This window comes from Papaver somniferum, chromosome 1 (genome assembly GCF_003573695.1).
Source record: "Papaver somniferum cultivar HN1 chromosome 1, ASM357369v1, whole genome shotgun sequence".
In the NCBI taxonomy this organism is placed as follows: Eukaryota; Viridiplantae; Streptophyta; class Magnoliopsida; order Ranunculales; family Papaveraceae; genus Papaver; species Papaver somniferum.
In genome coordinates, this window is record NC_039358.1 from 218,296,535 (window position 1) to 218,314,590 (window position 18,056).

General features: G+C 42.2%; 1 protein-coding gene across 1 annotated transcript; it reads left to right on the forward strand.

Moving 5' to 3' along the window:
* Positions 1-226: 226 nt before the first annotated feature.
* LOC113337036 (nuclear pore complex protein NUP35-like) lies at positions 227-2,103 on the forward strand. The gene is made up of 4 exons (XM_026582731.1): positions 227-365; positions 465-673; positions 1,233-1,344; positions 1,585-2,103. Exons 2-4 carry the CDS (start codon positions 492-494, stop codon positions 1,936-1,938), a joined length of 648 nt encoding a protein of 215 aa, XP_026438516.1. The 5' UTR covers positions 227-365; positions 465-491; the 3' UTR covers positions 1,939-2,103.
* Positions 2,104-18,056: the final 15,953 nt, after the last annotated feature.

Here is an 18,056-nt window from a genome sequence, read left to right on the forward strand (position 1 = left end):
TACCGGTTCCACCAAAAACCCGGTCCGAACCGGTCCATGTGCAGCTCTAATGACAAGGCTTTCCGTAAATTGTTTTGATCATCTCATGCAATTTACGCCAATCCAGGAAGAGTTCGATCAGTGCCACGTCAATGATAAATGGATAACCGTGACTCCGTGAGGTCTAATCTCGAGGACTGAAAAGTCAAAAACTCAGAGAAGTACTGCTGTACATACAGTAGTTACCGTCTTCTTGACGCTTCAGAAAAAGCAGCAGAAGAATAAAACAACTTTCTTCTTCTTCATTATTTTGGAGGGAAAAATTTCAGATACTTTACTCCCAGTTTAAGCTCCAAATCTCCTCTAACCCTAACTTTCACCAAACAGTAATTCCGATACAATTTTTCTTTTTTAATGTTTCGAATCCTCCAAGACTTTGATTTTTTCTTTTTTGGTTGATCGAGTTTCTTATTGTCTTGTTTTAGGGTTCTGTTTCAATCCTCATATCAAGAATGAACCAATCAGCTGTCACAACTCCATCAAAAGGTTCTCTCACGCCATCAAAAAGAAACTGCAACGCGATTTCCAGTAATCCTCCTGCTAAATCGATCAAAATCAGTACTCCTCATTCTCAAGGGAAGTTAATGGAAAAGAATCTGGGTGTGGAGGAAGAAGAGTGGGTGACTGTTTATGGGTAATCCCTAACTTCACTACCATCTTAACCTAATTCGCTCTCTTGTATTCCATGTTTTGTCAATGTGATGCGATTGATGTCAATAATTTGGGGATGAATACATCTGTTACTTACTCATACATTCTTTTCTTTATTCCGTGAATCGTTGTTTCTGTCTGCAACACTATACTTAATACTCTGAATTTGTTGCATTTTAGGGTTTCATTACCTTATCTATGTATAGTCCTCCAAAATCCAGTTTTAGGAGATGATTAATGGCTTTAAATAATGGTTCTACAAGTTGCAATTGGTGTGTCTTCTCAGTTATTGGCTATGTATTTAGATTTATTGTGCTACCCATTTGACTAGTTTATCCAGGCTCACAATTTATCACTATCATTCGGATGCAGAATAGTAGATAACAATCCAAAGTTGCTTTTCCTTTGTACAATTGAATGTAAATATAGCTAGGGCTGTCACAATTTCACCTAGTGTAGAAAACTCCTAACTCAATTTCTATGATTGTGGAGCACTTCACTTGCAGCAAAGTAATGATATAATTGTCTCTATTCCTGTCCAGATTTAGACAAAGAGATATCAAATTGGTGTTGTCTGAGTTTGAAAAGTGTGGTTGGATATTGGAACATGTCGCAGGTTCAGATGCTGCTAACTGGGTTCACATTCTTTATCAGGTTCTCCCCTTCCCTTAATATTTAAAACGGTTTGTTCTTAATCCTGTATTAATTTTCTTTGTAATCCTTAAAATCTTCGCCATATAGGTTTTGAAAACAAACTCTTATCTCCAAATAACGCAGCACATCTCATTTAATTTGAAATCTTACTTTGTTGTGAAATGTCTGGGTCTTAATTAACTAGTGAGGATTGGATGGTTTACTTATTGATTAGTTTTACGGCATTGATGGGTGATGCAGAACCGAAGTGATGCTCAAATCGCCCTTAGCAAGAGCGGCATGCAAATGAACAAAAATGTTATTTTGGGTGTGAAGTCTGTGGATCCTATGAAGAGACAGGAACTAGATGCAGAACGGATAAAAAAAAGAAGCCTCTGGCATCTAGGAAAATTGCAAAAGTTCAAACGAGGAAGGGAAAATTGCAAAAGTTGTTGGGCTGAGTGGTCAGCAGTATCTGATGCATCTAGGTACCTAAACCTTGCAGCCTATGCCACTGAAAGCGAGGATGACCAAGACAGTGAGGATGCTTCTTCTGGAGAAGATGAGGATGAAGGCGAGTCCGACGAAGACGAAGAAGATCAAAGTGATTCTTGATTAGGATGTAAGATGGAGAGAGCTGCAATGTTATGGTTTCCTGTTTAAATGTAAGCGTATTCTAATTTTTAAGTCTTATTGGGAACCTCAGTCTGGGGATATCGGTATTTTGAACTCTTTGTTTGTTCTGTGTAGCATTTGGCAACTTTTTGTGATAATCATTGAAAAACAAGAGCACATATATCTATTTAGTCCAAAAATATATCGGTTTCAGTTATTGGTGTTAATACTGTCTACAGTTCAGATTAATGTATATTACTTGCGTTTTCGTTTCAGTACCAGAATACTTGGAGATGTGAGCAAATCTTAACTTTGAGCCTAGATACGTATGTAGTAGGCTTCAGACTCATGGTTTGAACTTTGCTCCCATTGTTAACTTCCGGTGCTTAATCGGCCGTATTGGTCTAATCACAAAGGGTCAAAAGTCAAGAATTCAGAGTGTAACAAACACACGGTTGTGCAGCAGTTAGCTTCCTACTGACGCTTCAGAAAAAGGAGTAATAAAAAGAGCAATTTGGAGGGAAAATTCAGTCTAAAACTCCAAAACTCCTTTAACCCTAACTTTTACAAACTCAACAAACAAACAAAAATAAATAAATCAGAGTCTACCAAGGATGAAGAAATCAGTTGTTAAAACACCATCTAAAGGTTCTCTTACACCATTAAAAAGAAGTTTTTCTTGTGATCCTCCTACTGAAGGGAATAAAATGCAGAAAGATCTCAATGATGCGGAGGAAGTGAGAAAAATGAGTAAACAATGGGTGACTGTTTATGGGTATGTCAAGCTAAATTGCATTCTCACTTTATTTTATTTCGGTGCTCAATTATCAAATTGATCGTCTTAACTTCGAAAATCTGCACCCATGACACTCAATTTTGAACTTCTCTTCTTTCGTTGTGCAGCGCACCTCCAAATTAGCTACATATGTCACTCAGTAGTTATATTTCAGGATTTCTCAATATGCTGTGATCTGTCAATCAGTTTCTTGAATGGGTCTGTTTTAGCTTTTAAGATGTAAATGCATCTCTTGATTTTCTTATAGATTCTTTCCTTCCTTCATTGTTTTGTTTGCTATACTATACTCACTCGCATAGCCTCTATAGTACTACATGAGAATTTGTGGCAGCACAACTTATCACTATCACTACGGCACTACCGCCTCGTTGTAGGAGAGTCGGTATTTTGATTTAGCAGTATTCAATTTCCAAAATCCAGTTCCAGAGTGAATGGTTTTAATTGGGAAAACATCGATGGGTCCTGTTGTTGGACAAATCCCACTTTCGGTAGCCATAGGGTCTTCATGAGGTAGATATGTGAGAGTCGCTAACTATCTTCATTATGTTCTCTCTTTCGAGCACTCTAAGTGCAACTTTTATGAGACTAGTTTTTCTGACTGGAAAATTCATCACTAGCATTTGAACGCAAAATTGTAGATATCCGGATTAGGGACACGTTTATGAGTTTTGTTATACGAAATACTGTGTTCTTTTTTGTTTGCTCTTGACTCATATAACTCAAAGTTGGATACCGATCCAAAATTGCTGATTTCTTTCACTTTATAGAATTGAATGTATATATAAATATCACAATGTCACCTACTAATCTCAATGATCATTGAGCACTCTATGCGCAGCATTATAGTGATATAATTATCAAATTGGTGCTGCGTGAGTTTGACAAGTGCGGTTGGGTATTGGAACATGTCACAGGTCCAGAAACCACTAACTGGGTTCACATTCTTTATCAGGTTCTCCACTTCCCTTAACCTCTTAAATGGTTTGTTCAAATTCCTGCAATGTTTTTTTCTTAGTAATCCTTAGTAATCCTGAAATCTCTGGGATTACCTAGTTTGTAAAGATTGAATGGTACTTATTGACTAGTTTTACGGCATTGATGGATGATGCAGAACCGAATCGATGATCAAATCGCCCTTAACAAGTGTGGCATGCAAATGAACAAAGATGTTATTCTGGGTGTGAAGAATGTGAATCATATTCAAAGACGAGCACTAACCCAAGAATGGATAGACAAACATGCTTATGACCCAGAAAAAATTGAACAAGCTTTCAATCAGCGGCTCCGTCTCCTCCACCGCGACGGAAATCTGTTCTATGTTTTAGGTAAAACCGGAAATGTTTACTCTGTCGTGATTTGTGCTACTCCATCATGCAATTGTCCTGATATGCATACTCAATGCAAACATATCCTCTTTGTGCTTCTTCGTGTTCTTGGAATCTCTCCCCATAACGATTGTCTTCGGTCAAAAACTCTAACTCTTACGGATTGTCAAGCAGGATACATCGGTAACATGCGATATTTCACTCGGTTCTTCGCTGGTGATCGTGCTCGTAAGAGGTTTTATCATCTACGTAAAACAATGTCGAATGTCGGTAACATGCGATACAGAAGATCCAGCTGGAAACCGGTGAGAAGTGCCCTTACTGTGAAGGTGATTTGAATGAAGCATATAAGTATAGTCCAGTGGTAAAATGTGAGGCATGTGGTGAAGTGGGACATGAGTCGTGTTTAGTAACTTCAAAGCTGAGACAAGGAGAGGATAGTTGCAGTACTTGCAAGGCTTATTGCTCCGCAGTACCCGATGAAAATTGTTATCTAAACCTTGCCGCCTATGTTAGTGAAGGCGAGTATGATCAGGTTCGTTTCCCATCAAAATGGACTCCTCTTGAGCTAAATTACGACACTCGGGTTTCTAACCTATGTCGAACGCCTTGATAGGAAGTATGAGCATCCAAGAAATGGAATGCAACTAGCCTCATCAAGTCTGGCCACAATCATCTCTTGCATCGAGCTACCGAGCATAGATGATATGAGGGGCCAAAATGTCGCAATTAATCATCTCCCAATTAGATGATATGAACGACAAAGTGCTGGACCGGAAATGCTGCAACTCATTGCGACTGCTTACGTACCCTTCCCTACTCTAAAGGGATCAAGCACAGACCGTAGTTCATCAAAGAAGGGACAAAAACTTAACACAACTCGTTTGCGAGGCCGTGGCCAAGCAATAAAAGTAATGGCCTAGTCCGTATAGGTTGTTCCGTCAAAATGCATCCAAGTGATGAATACTTGGTCCGCGACATGCCATAGTGATGCCCATGCTTAACACGCTACATTGGTAAGGCTACATATCTATAAATGAGGCCTAAGCATCATTTATACTCTTCCGGCTAAGCTATGAAGCTTACTTGGTACATGGTCCACATATGTACCTTCAACCAACTATCCCTCCCTATATATGTTAACTTGACATTTTTACAACTCAAATTGGGGGAGCAAAAATCATTAATCAACTCCCCAGGCCATGATGGATGCACCTTACCGTTCTGGCCAACTACGATGTACGGCCGTAATGGCTGTACATTCAGTTCTGGCTCACAGGCCAGTTTCAATGTCCGGCCATGACGGCTGAACATTTACTGAGCCATGTCCCGTGAAGGGCCGTGATGGATGTACTTCCGTATTTGGCCCATAGGCCACTCCAATGTCCAGCCGTGATGGCTGTACATCTCTAAGGCTATCTCACTTGGTGCATGGTCTATATATGCACCTTCAACCAAGTACCCCTCCCTATATATGTTAACTTAACATTTTTACAACTTTGATTGGGGGAGGAAAAATCATTCATCAACTCCCCACTTTTACTATTCATGGTCGTTGCCATATACCCGGCTATGTTGGCTGTCAGCTGCCAACCCGATGTCCATCCATGTTGGTTGTACGTTACCAGCCCGATGTGCAGCTATGTTGGATGTCAGCTGCCAACCCGATGTGCAACCATGTTGGTTGTTAGCTGCCAAACCGTTGTCCAGCCATGTTGGCTGTCAGCTGCCAACCCGTTGTCCAGCCATGTTGGTTGTCCGCTGCCAGTTCTTTGTCCATCCATGTTGGATGAACATTGTCGACGTATTGGCCAAGGGCAATGTTCAATTTCCTACGCAACAGAAGCTTTGGATGAAGCTTCATCTCAGGCCATGGTACATCTTTTAGCATGCGCCATGCTAAAAGCACATGGTGTTACATGGCGCCTGGCAACTTTGTTTAAATTAGGGTTCAACATGCGAAAACCCTAATTAGCGCCCCTTACTAGAATCGTTGTAGAATTCTCGTACGAACTAGGATTTTGACGGTCTGCCCCTCCATCTGACCGGAAAAGAATTTCATATCTCTTTGCGCGGGAATATTTAGATTTTGAGCTCGCTTAGGAGGTGAAAACGGCCCGACAGTGAAACTCAGGAAGAATTCAGGAGGGATGTTGCGGACCCGAGGTGGTATAGTCGCGCCCAGTCATCTATTCCCGTTCACCGAGCAAGAAGGAGTCTTCATTCTGTTCAAACTCTAGAAACTCCGTCCGCATGAAAAGAGGTATCAACCCTCTTTTGTTCCTCGTCTGGATCTGTGCTTTCGTCTGCAGTGTCTCTCTAGTGGATTCCAAAATTTACCAAAACTCCACTGCATTCTTGGGATGAATGGATGAAATATATGCTCGGAAACGATCATGTCAGGGCTAATCTTGGATATTGTTGTTGCGTTGTCGGACATCCTTGACTTCAGGTTGTTCAGTGTTTGGATCCTTTGATCGCGATGATGATATGTTGTGGATGATTGTATGGCAGAAATCTTCCGAAGACACAATTTGAAATAGATGAGTTGGGAGACATTCTGTCGTTGTTGTTCTGCTATCAAGTCTTCAAGGAATTTATTCCATGAGACATCCTTCGAACCAGCTTCTGAATCTTGGACTATCGTATGGAATAGGACACGGTGAACAATCCCCAGTTATACTTCCGTTTGATCCGATGGTCATGGCCGAATATGTGAATGTATCTTTGTGGCGTGCTTTTGGAGTCTTCGGTGCATATGTACGGCTTCATGTTGAGAAATTCTTGTGTAAAACTTCGACAGTGATGATGTTGAAATTAGAAATAACCTGGTTGAGGGGAGTGAAAGCGTCCCATGTTGGTAGTCCCCATGTGTAGCGTACTTTCATTGCATCGCCTTGAATCCACGTCCACGGGATTTGATGCAAGCTTATTGTACTCTTCTGGATGTGATGCCTGGATGCTCAGAATATCACATGGATGAAATATTCTGGGTAGCGAAGAGGTAGAAAATGGTAGAGTTATTTTGTTTATCGTGGCTCCCTCCGTTTCTTCAGGAAACTGTTTCAGCCGCATCTCTGGAGTTATCTCACGAATCTTTGATTGGTCGTCGGGATGGACTGCGATGATCAGTGCCCAGTCGCGCTTTTCTTTAGTTTCTGAAGTTGTTTCCTCTGGGCAGGCTTGGGATCTGTCGCGGCCTCGTAGAGTGTCGAAGACGTCTTCTATACAGAGAGGTGATGATATTCTTGCGCTGCACCCTTGAAGAGTAGATGACTTTGTTGTGGCTATGGACTTTTGGTTGACTGCGTCTTCTGAGCTTTGACAGTGAAGGGATTCCGTGTATATCCTCAGTACCCAAGTATGGTTTACATGTTTCCATCTTTGTAGTGATTGCTGCTGTGGTGAAGCTCTGGCTGATATCAACAAATGAGCGGTAACAGTTCTTGGTAGCAGATGTAATCAGAAGAGACTGCATTGTCGTGGTAACAAGGTAGGTTTGCTTGAATTGTATAGGCATCCATGGAAGTAAAAGGAATGGCTGGATGCGTTAGCGAGCAAACTGTCCATGATCACGAGTTTTGGCGGGATGGATTAAAGGGCGGCCATGACTACGAATAATGGCTGGTTGTGATCATGATCCTTGACATGAGGAGCGTGGTGGTATAACCCTTTGCAGGAAGAAGCGGCGTTGAAGCAGCTTCGGCCCTTGGAGATGATGTTGAAACTTAAAAAGCCAAACGCTAAAGCTTCGGCTTCGGATCTTGGAGCAGCTTATAGAGAGAACGCTGAAGCGGAGCAGCTGCTGGAGCGAGCGTTGAAGCGGAGAAGCTGTCGGAGTGAACGTTGAAGCGGAGCGGCTGCGTTAATTAGTGTATTGTCAAACTGGACACCCTTCAAGCGAACAAAGGTTAGGAGTCCCCAGTTCCATTTATCAATCGTGTTTTCCAGGAGAGGTTGGGGTTTGGGAACGGCTTCTCTGGTTGGAAACAGCTGCTTCCTTGATGCAGTGCGGTTCAGGGATGCAAATATGTCTTGACGCTGCGCCTTTGGGAAATACAGAATCTCACATAAGTGTTTCATCATAGACTGCACGATTTTGTGGGCGAAGTCCCCGGAAATCATGCAGCTCCTGACAGGAAGAGAGTCTTTGTGAACTCAGGGGGGTTGTTGATCTTCTTTGCCTCGATTTTGGAGAAGTCATTCCTGCTCTTTACATGTGATGAAATTGGATTGTTGATTCTCTTTTATTGGGTGTTCGAGAGCAACGCTGGAAGGATGCAAGCTGCTGGCACTGGGAAGATACAAGCTGTTAGCGCTGGAGGGATGCAAGCTGTCAGCGCTGGAAGGGATGCAGGCTGCTGGCGCTGGAAAGATGCAAGTTGTTAGTGCTGGATCGGCTTGGAATGGGCGCTGGCTTGGCGTGGAGCGGTAACAATAAAGTGGGCAAGCATATTCCAGGTATGTAGTCCAGCGTTTCTCTTTCAATTTGTTTTCTTGTTTTTCTTGTGTTGGTGCAAACCCTAGCCATAGGTATGCTTTCCATAAATCTGTAGAAATATTGTTCTTCTGAACTAGTGTAAACCCTGGTCGTGGGTATGCCTTTCATAAACTTGAATAAATACTTCATCATAAACAATTCCTTTTCGAATATCACCATAGTAACGTCGGCTACCTCATGAATAGTGACGGGTAATCATTATTATGCAAAGTAGGCACGTATGGGTAGGTGACTGTTTTTTTTTTTGACAGGAAAACAAAGCACCTGGTTTATGATTTGATTTGAATTGATAGATAACTGTTATCTATGAGGGTTTTGGATTAGTCTTTTGGAATGAATTGTTTTGGAATGTTGTTGTCTTGGTTACAATTGCAAGTGACGCAAACATCCCAGGAAAACCATGGAACCGTGAGTGTTGCGTGTCGGTAGATGACATGGGGTGAAACATAGCATGGATATCGGTTTTATCATTCCCGTGAAAACTTGAAATAGTAAACCATGTATTTTGTCTAGGAAAGACTTACTCGGTTTTTCAGATCTCTTGATGAAAAATGAATCTTCTGGGTGTAAGACCGAGTTTTGTGGGAAGCACCTCCGTGATTGTGGAAAGTGCCCAGTCGTCTTTGAGTCATCTGATAATCGACTCGTCGATCCCTGGTCGGATCGTTCGGTTTTAACCTCTAGGCAGTCCTCAGTCATCCCTTGTCGTGTCAAGACTGATAATCGGGTCGTCTGGTAGCCGAGTCGGCGATCCCTGAGTGGATCGTTTGCTTCTGACCTCTGGGAAGTCCCCAGTCGTCCCTTGCCGTGTCATGACTGAAAAATCGGGTCGTCTAGTAACTGAGTTGTCGATCCCTGAGAGGATCGCCTGCTTCTACCGTCTTGATGCCTGGGTCGAAGCATGAGATCGATGGTCGAAAATTGATATTGTAACCGAAAGATCAATCTTCCACTGTGGTCACAAATTGTTTGAGGGTGAAAACGATTTCTGCAGATTTTAGTAATCTCGGGTGTGTGGGTGAGAAACGAATTTAAACCCTAAACAATGTACTGCAAGGGAGTACTTTAGATTCGAGAGATCAATCTGTACAAATTCGGCCTAAACCAAGAAACGGTCGTTCCAGACTTGCTTCGGTCACAAAGTGAAGGAAAAGGGTTGGTTTTGGGAAGGGAAGCGGAGAAAGTGTTGAGACCAGAATAGTTGATTATGGAAGAGTAGTTGTTTTCTACGACTTGTATTAGAAAGTGGGAAGCTAACAGATGGAAAGCTAGCAAATTTTTTCTGAGTGTTGTATGTTCCTGACCTGAACTTGTTGTTCGGTGGAAATAAGTAATGCCTATTTATACAAGTCGAAGTGAAACGTACTCCGGTCTCATTAATAAATGGAAAACGGGTGAGTAAATGGGAGGAGGTGGTAACCGGTAACACCTGGAATTGATGTTCCATAAAAGAAAGCGTTTCACCATTACTCCCTGTATTTACTAACCGCCTCATCCTTATGATACTTTCTTATAACGGGCGTAGTGTACGCCGCACGCTGTAAACCGCCAAACCAATACCCAATGAGCATCCCCCAGTTTGTGACATGCGTTGATGTCTCGACTGTTTTCATGGAAAACATGTAGCATGTTGTTTTCGTCTGGCAAGTCGAGCTTGGGAGACTTGTCGGCTCGGTGACCTTCGACGGTCGAGATTTTGCATCTTAAGAGGAAAGGTAACCGTTGATTATTGCAACCCTTCGTTTGGTAGCCAGTGGCATGAAAGCATGCTCGGTGTGGCTTTAATATGGCCTGGTTTAGGCGCGACCAAAAGTTAGGGTTTTGGCTTTGTTTAGGTGCGACCAAACTAGGTCCAAAAGTTGTCATGCGTTAGCTGGTAACCTTGGACGGCTAAGATCTGCATCTTATATGAAAAGGTGGTCGTTGATCGTTGCAGGCCTTCGTTTTGGCATCCTCATAGGGAAGGCCGGTATGGCGTGGCGCGACAAGGTGGTTGGCATGTCATTGGCACATGTGGAATGGCATGCCTTGGCACGGTTTGGCATGACCAAAACTAGGGTTTGGGGCCAAAGGTTACCGTGCGTTGTTTGGCAACCTTGGACGGCTAGGATTTGCATCTAGGATTGAAGGGTGGCCGTTGATCGTCGCACGCCTTCGTTTTGGTAGCCGCATAGGGAAGGCTGGCATGGTATGGCGTGGCAAGGTGGTTGGCATGCCATTGACACATGTGGAATGGCATGCCTTGGCGCGGTTTGGCGTGGCCAAAACGAGGGTTTTGGACCAAAGGTTACCATGCGTTGTCTGGCGACCTTGGACGGCTAGGATTTGCATCTAGGATTGAAGGGTGGTCGTTGATCGTCGCACGCCTTCGTTTTGGTAGCCGCATAGAGAACGTCGGCATAGTAGGGCCAAGGCAAATGGCGCTGACAGCTTGGCATAGTGGGGCCAAGGGTTTGGACGGCTTGGCATGGTGGGGCCAAGGCAGAATGATGCGAACGGCTTGTCATAGTGGGGACAAGGCAAAATGGTGCGGACGGCTTGGCATAGTGGGGTCAAGGCAGAATGGTGCGGGCGGCTTAGCATAGTGGGGTCAAGGCATAATGGTACGGACGGCTTGGCATAGTGGGGCCAAGGCAGAATGGTGCGGATGGCTTGGCATAGTGGGGCCAAGGGTTTGGACGGCTTGGCATGGTAGGGCGAAGGCAAGGTGCGGTTGGCTTGGCATGGTGGGGCCAAGGGTTTGGCATGTCATTGGTGCATGGTGCGGCCAGCATGGCTAGGGACAAGGGTTTGGCATGTCATTGGCGCATGGTGCGGCCAGCATGGCTAGGGCCAAGGGTTTGGCATGCCATTGGCGCATGGTGCGGTCAGCATGGCTAGGGCCAAGGTAAGGTGCGGTTGGCTTGGCATGGTTGGGCCAAGGGTTTGGCATGCCATTGGCGCATGGTGCGGCCAGCAATGTGGCTGGCATGCCTTGGCGCGGTAAACGTGGATGGCATGGTTTGCCATTGGCACGGCGGTGCGGCTGACATGGTTGGCATGCTTTGGCGCGGAGACGTGGCTGACATGGTTTGCCATTGGCACGGTGGTGCGGCTGGCATGGTTGGCATGCCTTGGCGCGACGATGTGTCTGGCATGGTTTGCCATTGGCACGGTGGTGCGGCTGGCATAACTTGGCGCGGAGACACGATTGGCATGGTTTGCCATTGACACGGTGGTGCGGCTGGCATGGTTGGCATGCCTTGGCGCGGAGACGTGGCTGGCATGGTTTGCCATTGGCACGGCGGTGCGGCTGGCATGCCTTGGTGTTGAGACGTGGCTGGCATGGTTTGCCATTGGCACGGTGGTGCGGCTGGCATGGTTGGCATGCCTTGGCGCGGAGACGTGGATGGAATGGTTTTCCATTGGCACGGTGGTGCGGCTGGCATGGTTGGCATGCCCTGGCGCGGTAGCATGAGAATTAGGGTTTGGCATAAATGATGTTGGTCAATGTTAAGGGTTCTGCCGTGGAACATGACCCATGTAAAAAAAAGGTACCCCGGTAATTCTTACGTAGGCATGCTGACTGATTCAATAAATGTGCTAATGGTCATAGTGACGTCATGTCAGATGTGCAGTTTTACGATTTTAACCCTAAGCTAAAAACCACCATCAACAGAAGTGTGTACTCTGCAACAACGATCAAATTGAAGATTTGGAACATCTTTTTTTCCATTGTCAATTTGCCAGAGCAATTTGGTTTGCTACATGCCCTGAAGTTTTCTGTTTAATGAAACACCACATTATAATCTTCAAAGTTGGATCCTTTCTTGGAATCAGCAAAACAATTCCCTGCAGATTGAAAGCATCCTTTCTTTTTCATGTGGATGCTTTGGAAAACTAGATGTCAAGTTCACTTTCAATCTCAGGCAGCTAACCCTAATACCCTTAACCACTCTATAGTCTATACTGCATTATGCCTCTCAACGTCATCTTTTAGTGCCTAACTCACCTAATTCAGAACCGCAGAATAGCCGAATTTTCTCCCATCAGTTACATTGGAAGCCGCCTCCACCTGGTGTGCTAAAACTTAATATAGATGCTTTTTTTTGCTAATTATGATTCTATTGCAGGCATGGCCATGATTCTAAGGCAATATGATGGTCACTTCTTGGAATCTCAAGTTATAATCACTCATGTTATCCCTCCTCACCATGAAGAATCGTGGGCAATTTGGTTAGCTATGAATTGGGCTCATCAACTTAACTATCGCAATATCATTTTCGAAACAGATAATTGTGATGTCTTATTATCTTTCCAATATCTTTTTTAGGAATATCAATTAAATCTACTCAAGCATGATTGATTTCTAGATTAAGTACCACTATTAATTAAAAAATAGAGACCTAATATGAATAAAAATCAACAGATCCTCTGGATGAGATCAGATAAGGAATTTTAAAAACTGAAACGATAATAAGGTCAACAAAGAAACTAGAATCGCTGAACTTTACAAACTGAAAAATTCTTGTTGGTGTTGTACCAAAACAAGCGTACCAACCAACAACCTTAAGGATAAATCGAAATTAATCCAGAAAATAAAAGAACAAAAGATCCATAGGAAGTTTTAGGTTTGTAAGAACCATCCCCACTTTCTCTGCAGATCTGGGAAAAAAACACAAGGCAGCTAAATAATAAACAAGGCAGAGAAATCAAATTACTTTAAAAACTATCCAAAAAGAACACCACATCTATTCCTCGTACTCAGATTCGTCCTTCTTAGTTCATGACCCCATATTACCCAAATATTTGCGAAGATCTTACTCCATAAGGGAAGAGAAGACAAAAAAAAATAATTAAACATATAACTTTTGGAGAGAATATATTATCCTAATTATTAGGTTCGCTTGATATTTTCCTAACATGGAGATCACCCAAAGGAAATATATTTTCATTAGATTGATTGAAACATATATGAAGGAAATCAAATGGGTGTCATGTTAGAGGCATGATAACAATAGCTGGTCTTCGTGGAGGACTGCGGAACAGCTCCTAGACCTGTAAAGGATGCCAACTAGAGGAATTAATTAGCGCTTAGGATCTTGCAAGATCCAAGAGACGTAATGAGCACGATTGAAATTGAATATCTTTGAGGATTGATTTGGTCTCAATTATGTATATGTCAGTCCAAGGTCTGATAGTAGGCTAGTGTTGTAGCATCTTAATAAAGTGTGGTGTTCAAACTGGACAAGGTCATGGGGTTTACTGATAGATTGAAGGTTTTCTCGTTAACAAAATTTAGGGTGTCTTGTGTTATTTCTTTTCCGCGTTCTATTGTTTTATATGTATAACTGAAATATCACAAGTAATACGGTAATCAACCTAGATAGTAATATCTAACAAGATTTTTATATGTTGAATTAGGATCTTGGAATATATAGCATACAAGGTCTTTTATGCCCGTGCAATGTAATGCACAGGCTAGTTCATTAAATGATTCATGTCTTCATTCCGTTACTTAAGTTCTCTTTTAATTGGTAAAGAGAGAATGTTACCAAAATGGACCCAATAAGTAAAGTTCTTGATCAAGCAATACTTGCAGTCCAAAAAAAAAAGACCATTTAGTTCATACGATGCCTTCAAAACCGAAAGCAAAAATATTAGTTCATTGCTATACAATCTTGAATATGGATTATATATGAGAACATATAAATTGTAAAATGATTGTCCATGTATACAGGTCCATGACGAAAAAAATTGGTGGTGGTACCTTTTCCTTTTCAGGAACCTTACAAATTTTTTTTTGAAAATGTCCATGTGTTAAGGCAGTCTGGTTTCACAGTTCTTTCAACCACTTTCCTTATAATATATCCATCTTCCTAATGTCCAATAATGGATTACCAAGTGGGATTCAGCTCCACCTATATGTCTTCCTGAACTAGAGGAACGTAATGCTATTTGTGCAACCATAATTTTGGTTTATCCGGAAGGCCAGATGCGATCATATTCATGAACTCGAATTTTATCCCACAATAGGCCAGCTATACTATCAGACAATACCTTTCTTTTAGCTTAGTTTTTTATATTCTTAATTACTGCCTCAAATTTTTATTAGGATTTCCCTTGGACCAAACTTTTATTAGGACCCCTAAAACTTAACTTTGATGTAGTGAATATTAATCGTAGGGCAAGGAAATTATTGCTAACATCTAAGTCCATTCTCCCAAGAATATCTTCCGTCTCGCTTAATTTTGTATTTTGAGAAGCAAATCAGGTGGTTCATGAACTAGCTCACAAGAACATAAACTCTCGAGCATGCTCATACTTTTATCTTTGATATATATCCCAAACAAGGAGAAAAATAATGCTGCGATTGAGTGTAAATCCCTGTTCGTATTAATAAATTTTCTTACCAAACCAAAAAATGTTATATGCAATAGCACTTTGGCACTTCACAATACCCTGTCAGGAAAATTTCTATTTTTCTCCCACTATGGACTCAACAAACATGAAAAAGAAGTGGCCAAACCAACAAATTTGTTGGTTTGTTGAGTACAGACCAACAAGAGCCGCACGTTTCATTTAAAACCGCGCGGATTGAGTTTACCCGTTGGCGACAATGGGTGATTATCAACGCCGATGGCTATATCTCAATTCAACCATCCAATGATACTTACTCTTTTCACTATAAATTCAGCTCATTTCAAACTTGAAATTCACACCTTCTACACCTCTACTTCTAAATTTTTCAATTTCATATCATCTCAATACCCTTTTCTGATTGTTTTTCACGCACCACTACTCATACCATTCCAATCTATCAGAAAAATTCCAATAATCTATTTTTCTAACAAATATGGCATCACCCTCACAAAAATCCCAACAACAAACACAACATTCACAAGCAAGAACCACTAGAATTCGTGGTGTCAAGTATACGATGGATGAAGACGAATCAATTTGTGGGAATTACGTATTATTTACAGTAGACCAAATCAATGGTTGCTCACAGGAAAATAATACTTTTTATGGGAAGATTTTTCAAAGATTTTATGAAGAAACTGGTAACATCAATAGTCGTGATGCCGACGGGTTGTCTCATCGTTTTCATGCAATTAGCAAAGACATTAGAAAATACGTAGCTTCGATCATGCAAATGTGGATCTCCAAAAGAAATGGTGAAACTGAAATGGATGTGGAACAAAAGTGTCGGGAAGAGTGGCAAAGATCCCACAAAACTTGTTTCCAAATTGAATTTTGTTTCAACATTCTAGAGGTGCTTAACAAGTTTAATCCATACTTGTTGAAAGATAATCAAATCCTAGCAAGATCACCATTTGGTCCAATCTCGCAGGATTTTTAGAATGGTGGGTCTGCTTCCTCACCAGAAGGAAATGAATCTCTATATGTTGTGTAACACCCCGTGTTTTTAGCATGGCGCGTGTTAAAAGATGCACCAAGGCCTGAGATGAAGCTTCATCCAAAACTTTTGTTGCTTGGTAAGAGGTATATTGGCTTAAGCCAATATCGTTCCAATATGGCGCACTACGTTTGCCATTTGGCCAAGGGCCAAATCTCGCATCAAATGATTCATTAGGCCAGTTGGGTAGATGGCCTAGAGCCTTGCAGCGCATCATTTGCGCATTATGAAGGCTATTGGCCTAGAGCTAATATTTGCACAATCATTGCGCATCACGCCAGAGAGGGCGGGACGATTGAATGTTGCATAATCATTGTGCAATACGCCCAAGTGAACATTGCACACTCATTATGCAATACGTCGGAGTAAATGTTGCGCAATCATTGTGCAATAGCCAGATTGAGTGCCGCGCAATCATTGTGCAATTACCAGATCAAATGTTGCGCAATCATTATGTAATAGCCAGAGCGAGCTGGCAGAAGAAATGTTGTGCAATCATTATACAACACTGCAGTAAACTCGACAATCATTGTCAGTTATTCATAAATACACGACAACGACTATGAACAGTGAAGTAGGCATGTCAATCCGCTTCTTTATCCAGAGTTGTAGAAATTGTAAGTAAACATATATAGGGAGGGGTAGTTGGTTGAAGGTGCATATGCGGACTATGCACCAAGTAAGCTTCATAGCTTAGCCGAAAGAGTATAAATGATGTGTAAGCCTCGTTTATAGTTGTGTAGCCTTGCAAATAGGTCATTTGATGCTTAGGAATCACTATGCCATGTCGTGGACCCGATAATGCGCAACCTTTGTGCATTTTGACGAAACGACGTATACAGACCAGGCCATTACCATTATTGCTAGGCCACGACCTTGCAAACGAGTTTGGCTTAAGTTGTCGTCCCTTCGAGGATGAACTACAGTCTGTGCTCGATCCCTTAGAGTATGGAAGGGGACGTAGGCAGCCACAATGAGTTGCAACATGCCGGTCCAGCACATAGTCGTTCATATCATCTAATTGAGAGATGATTGCGATATTTTGGCCTCTCATATCATCCGACACGGTATCAAGATGTAAGAGATGATTGTGGCCAAACTTGATGAGGCAAGTTGCATTCCATTCCATGGATGCTCATATTTCCTATCAAGGAATTCGATGTTGGAATGCACCATTGTCACATTGGCCATGGCCAGGAAGGTAAGCTACAATAGTATGCAAGTAGCGGAGCTTGCATAAGCCTAAGGATAATACAACATTAGCCTGATTGATGCACCCTTGGCACGAGAAAGATAAGTGCATGCTCTCAGTAATGCCTAAGCTAGTACAAGAAGAAGTAGTAGGACAGTTACTCAGCAAGATAGGAAATTCAGTGATGAATATCCTATATTGAGGCAAGGCTTTATACCCTTGTTATGTGTTAAGTTGGACGGTGTGGAAGGTAAGTTAGTCGCATCATGCTCCACGAGCATGCTTGCAAGGACAAATGAACGTGCATTTTCCTAGTGTTAATGCCCGATTTGTGGCATCATTATGACGCATCGGGGGAGTTATGGCCTGTGCCAGGCGTAATTTTCCGATTCGTCACATGATGGGTCTCCAAGTAGTCAGGAACAACACAACACCAATCTAGACGTTAACACCATCGTCAAGAAAAGAAGAGGAGGAGGTCAGAAAGCTGGAAAAGCAGCGAGAGACGCAACCCAAAGAGCAGCAGAAGGAGGTTCTAACGAGATCAACTATTCTAAGCACAAGGAATTTGAGTTGAAGGTAGAACAAGATAGAAGCAGGGATCGTGGCATTGTAATAAGGAAACTTCGAAAAAGTCGTCTTTCGGGAGAACAACACTACAAGGATTTTAAGATGAACAAGCTACTCTCCTTGAACACTTCAACAATCAATCCACGACAACTTGCTATATGGACTAGGGAAGTGGATAAGGCGGAACAAGAAGTCCTTGAACAACCTAGCCAGTATAAAAATGAGGAAGACGATGCCGATACCAATGATGCCTCAAGAAGACAAAGATTAATACCATCTTGATTATTTATGTAGCTAATTTAATTTTAATTTAAATGTAATAAAATTACTTTTAA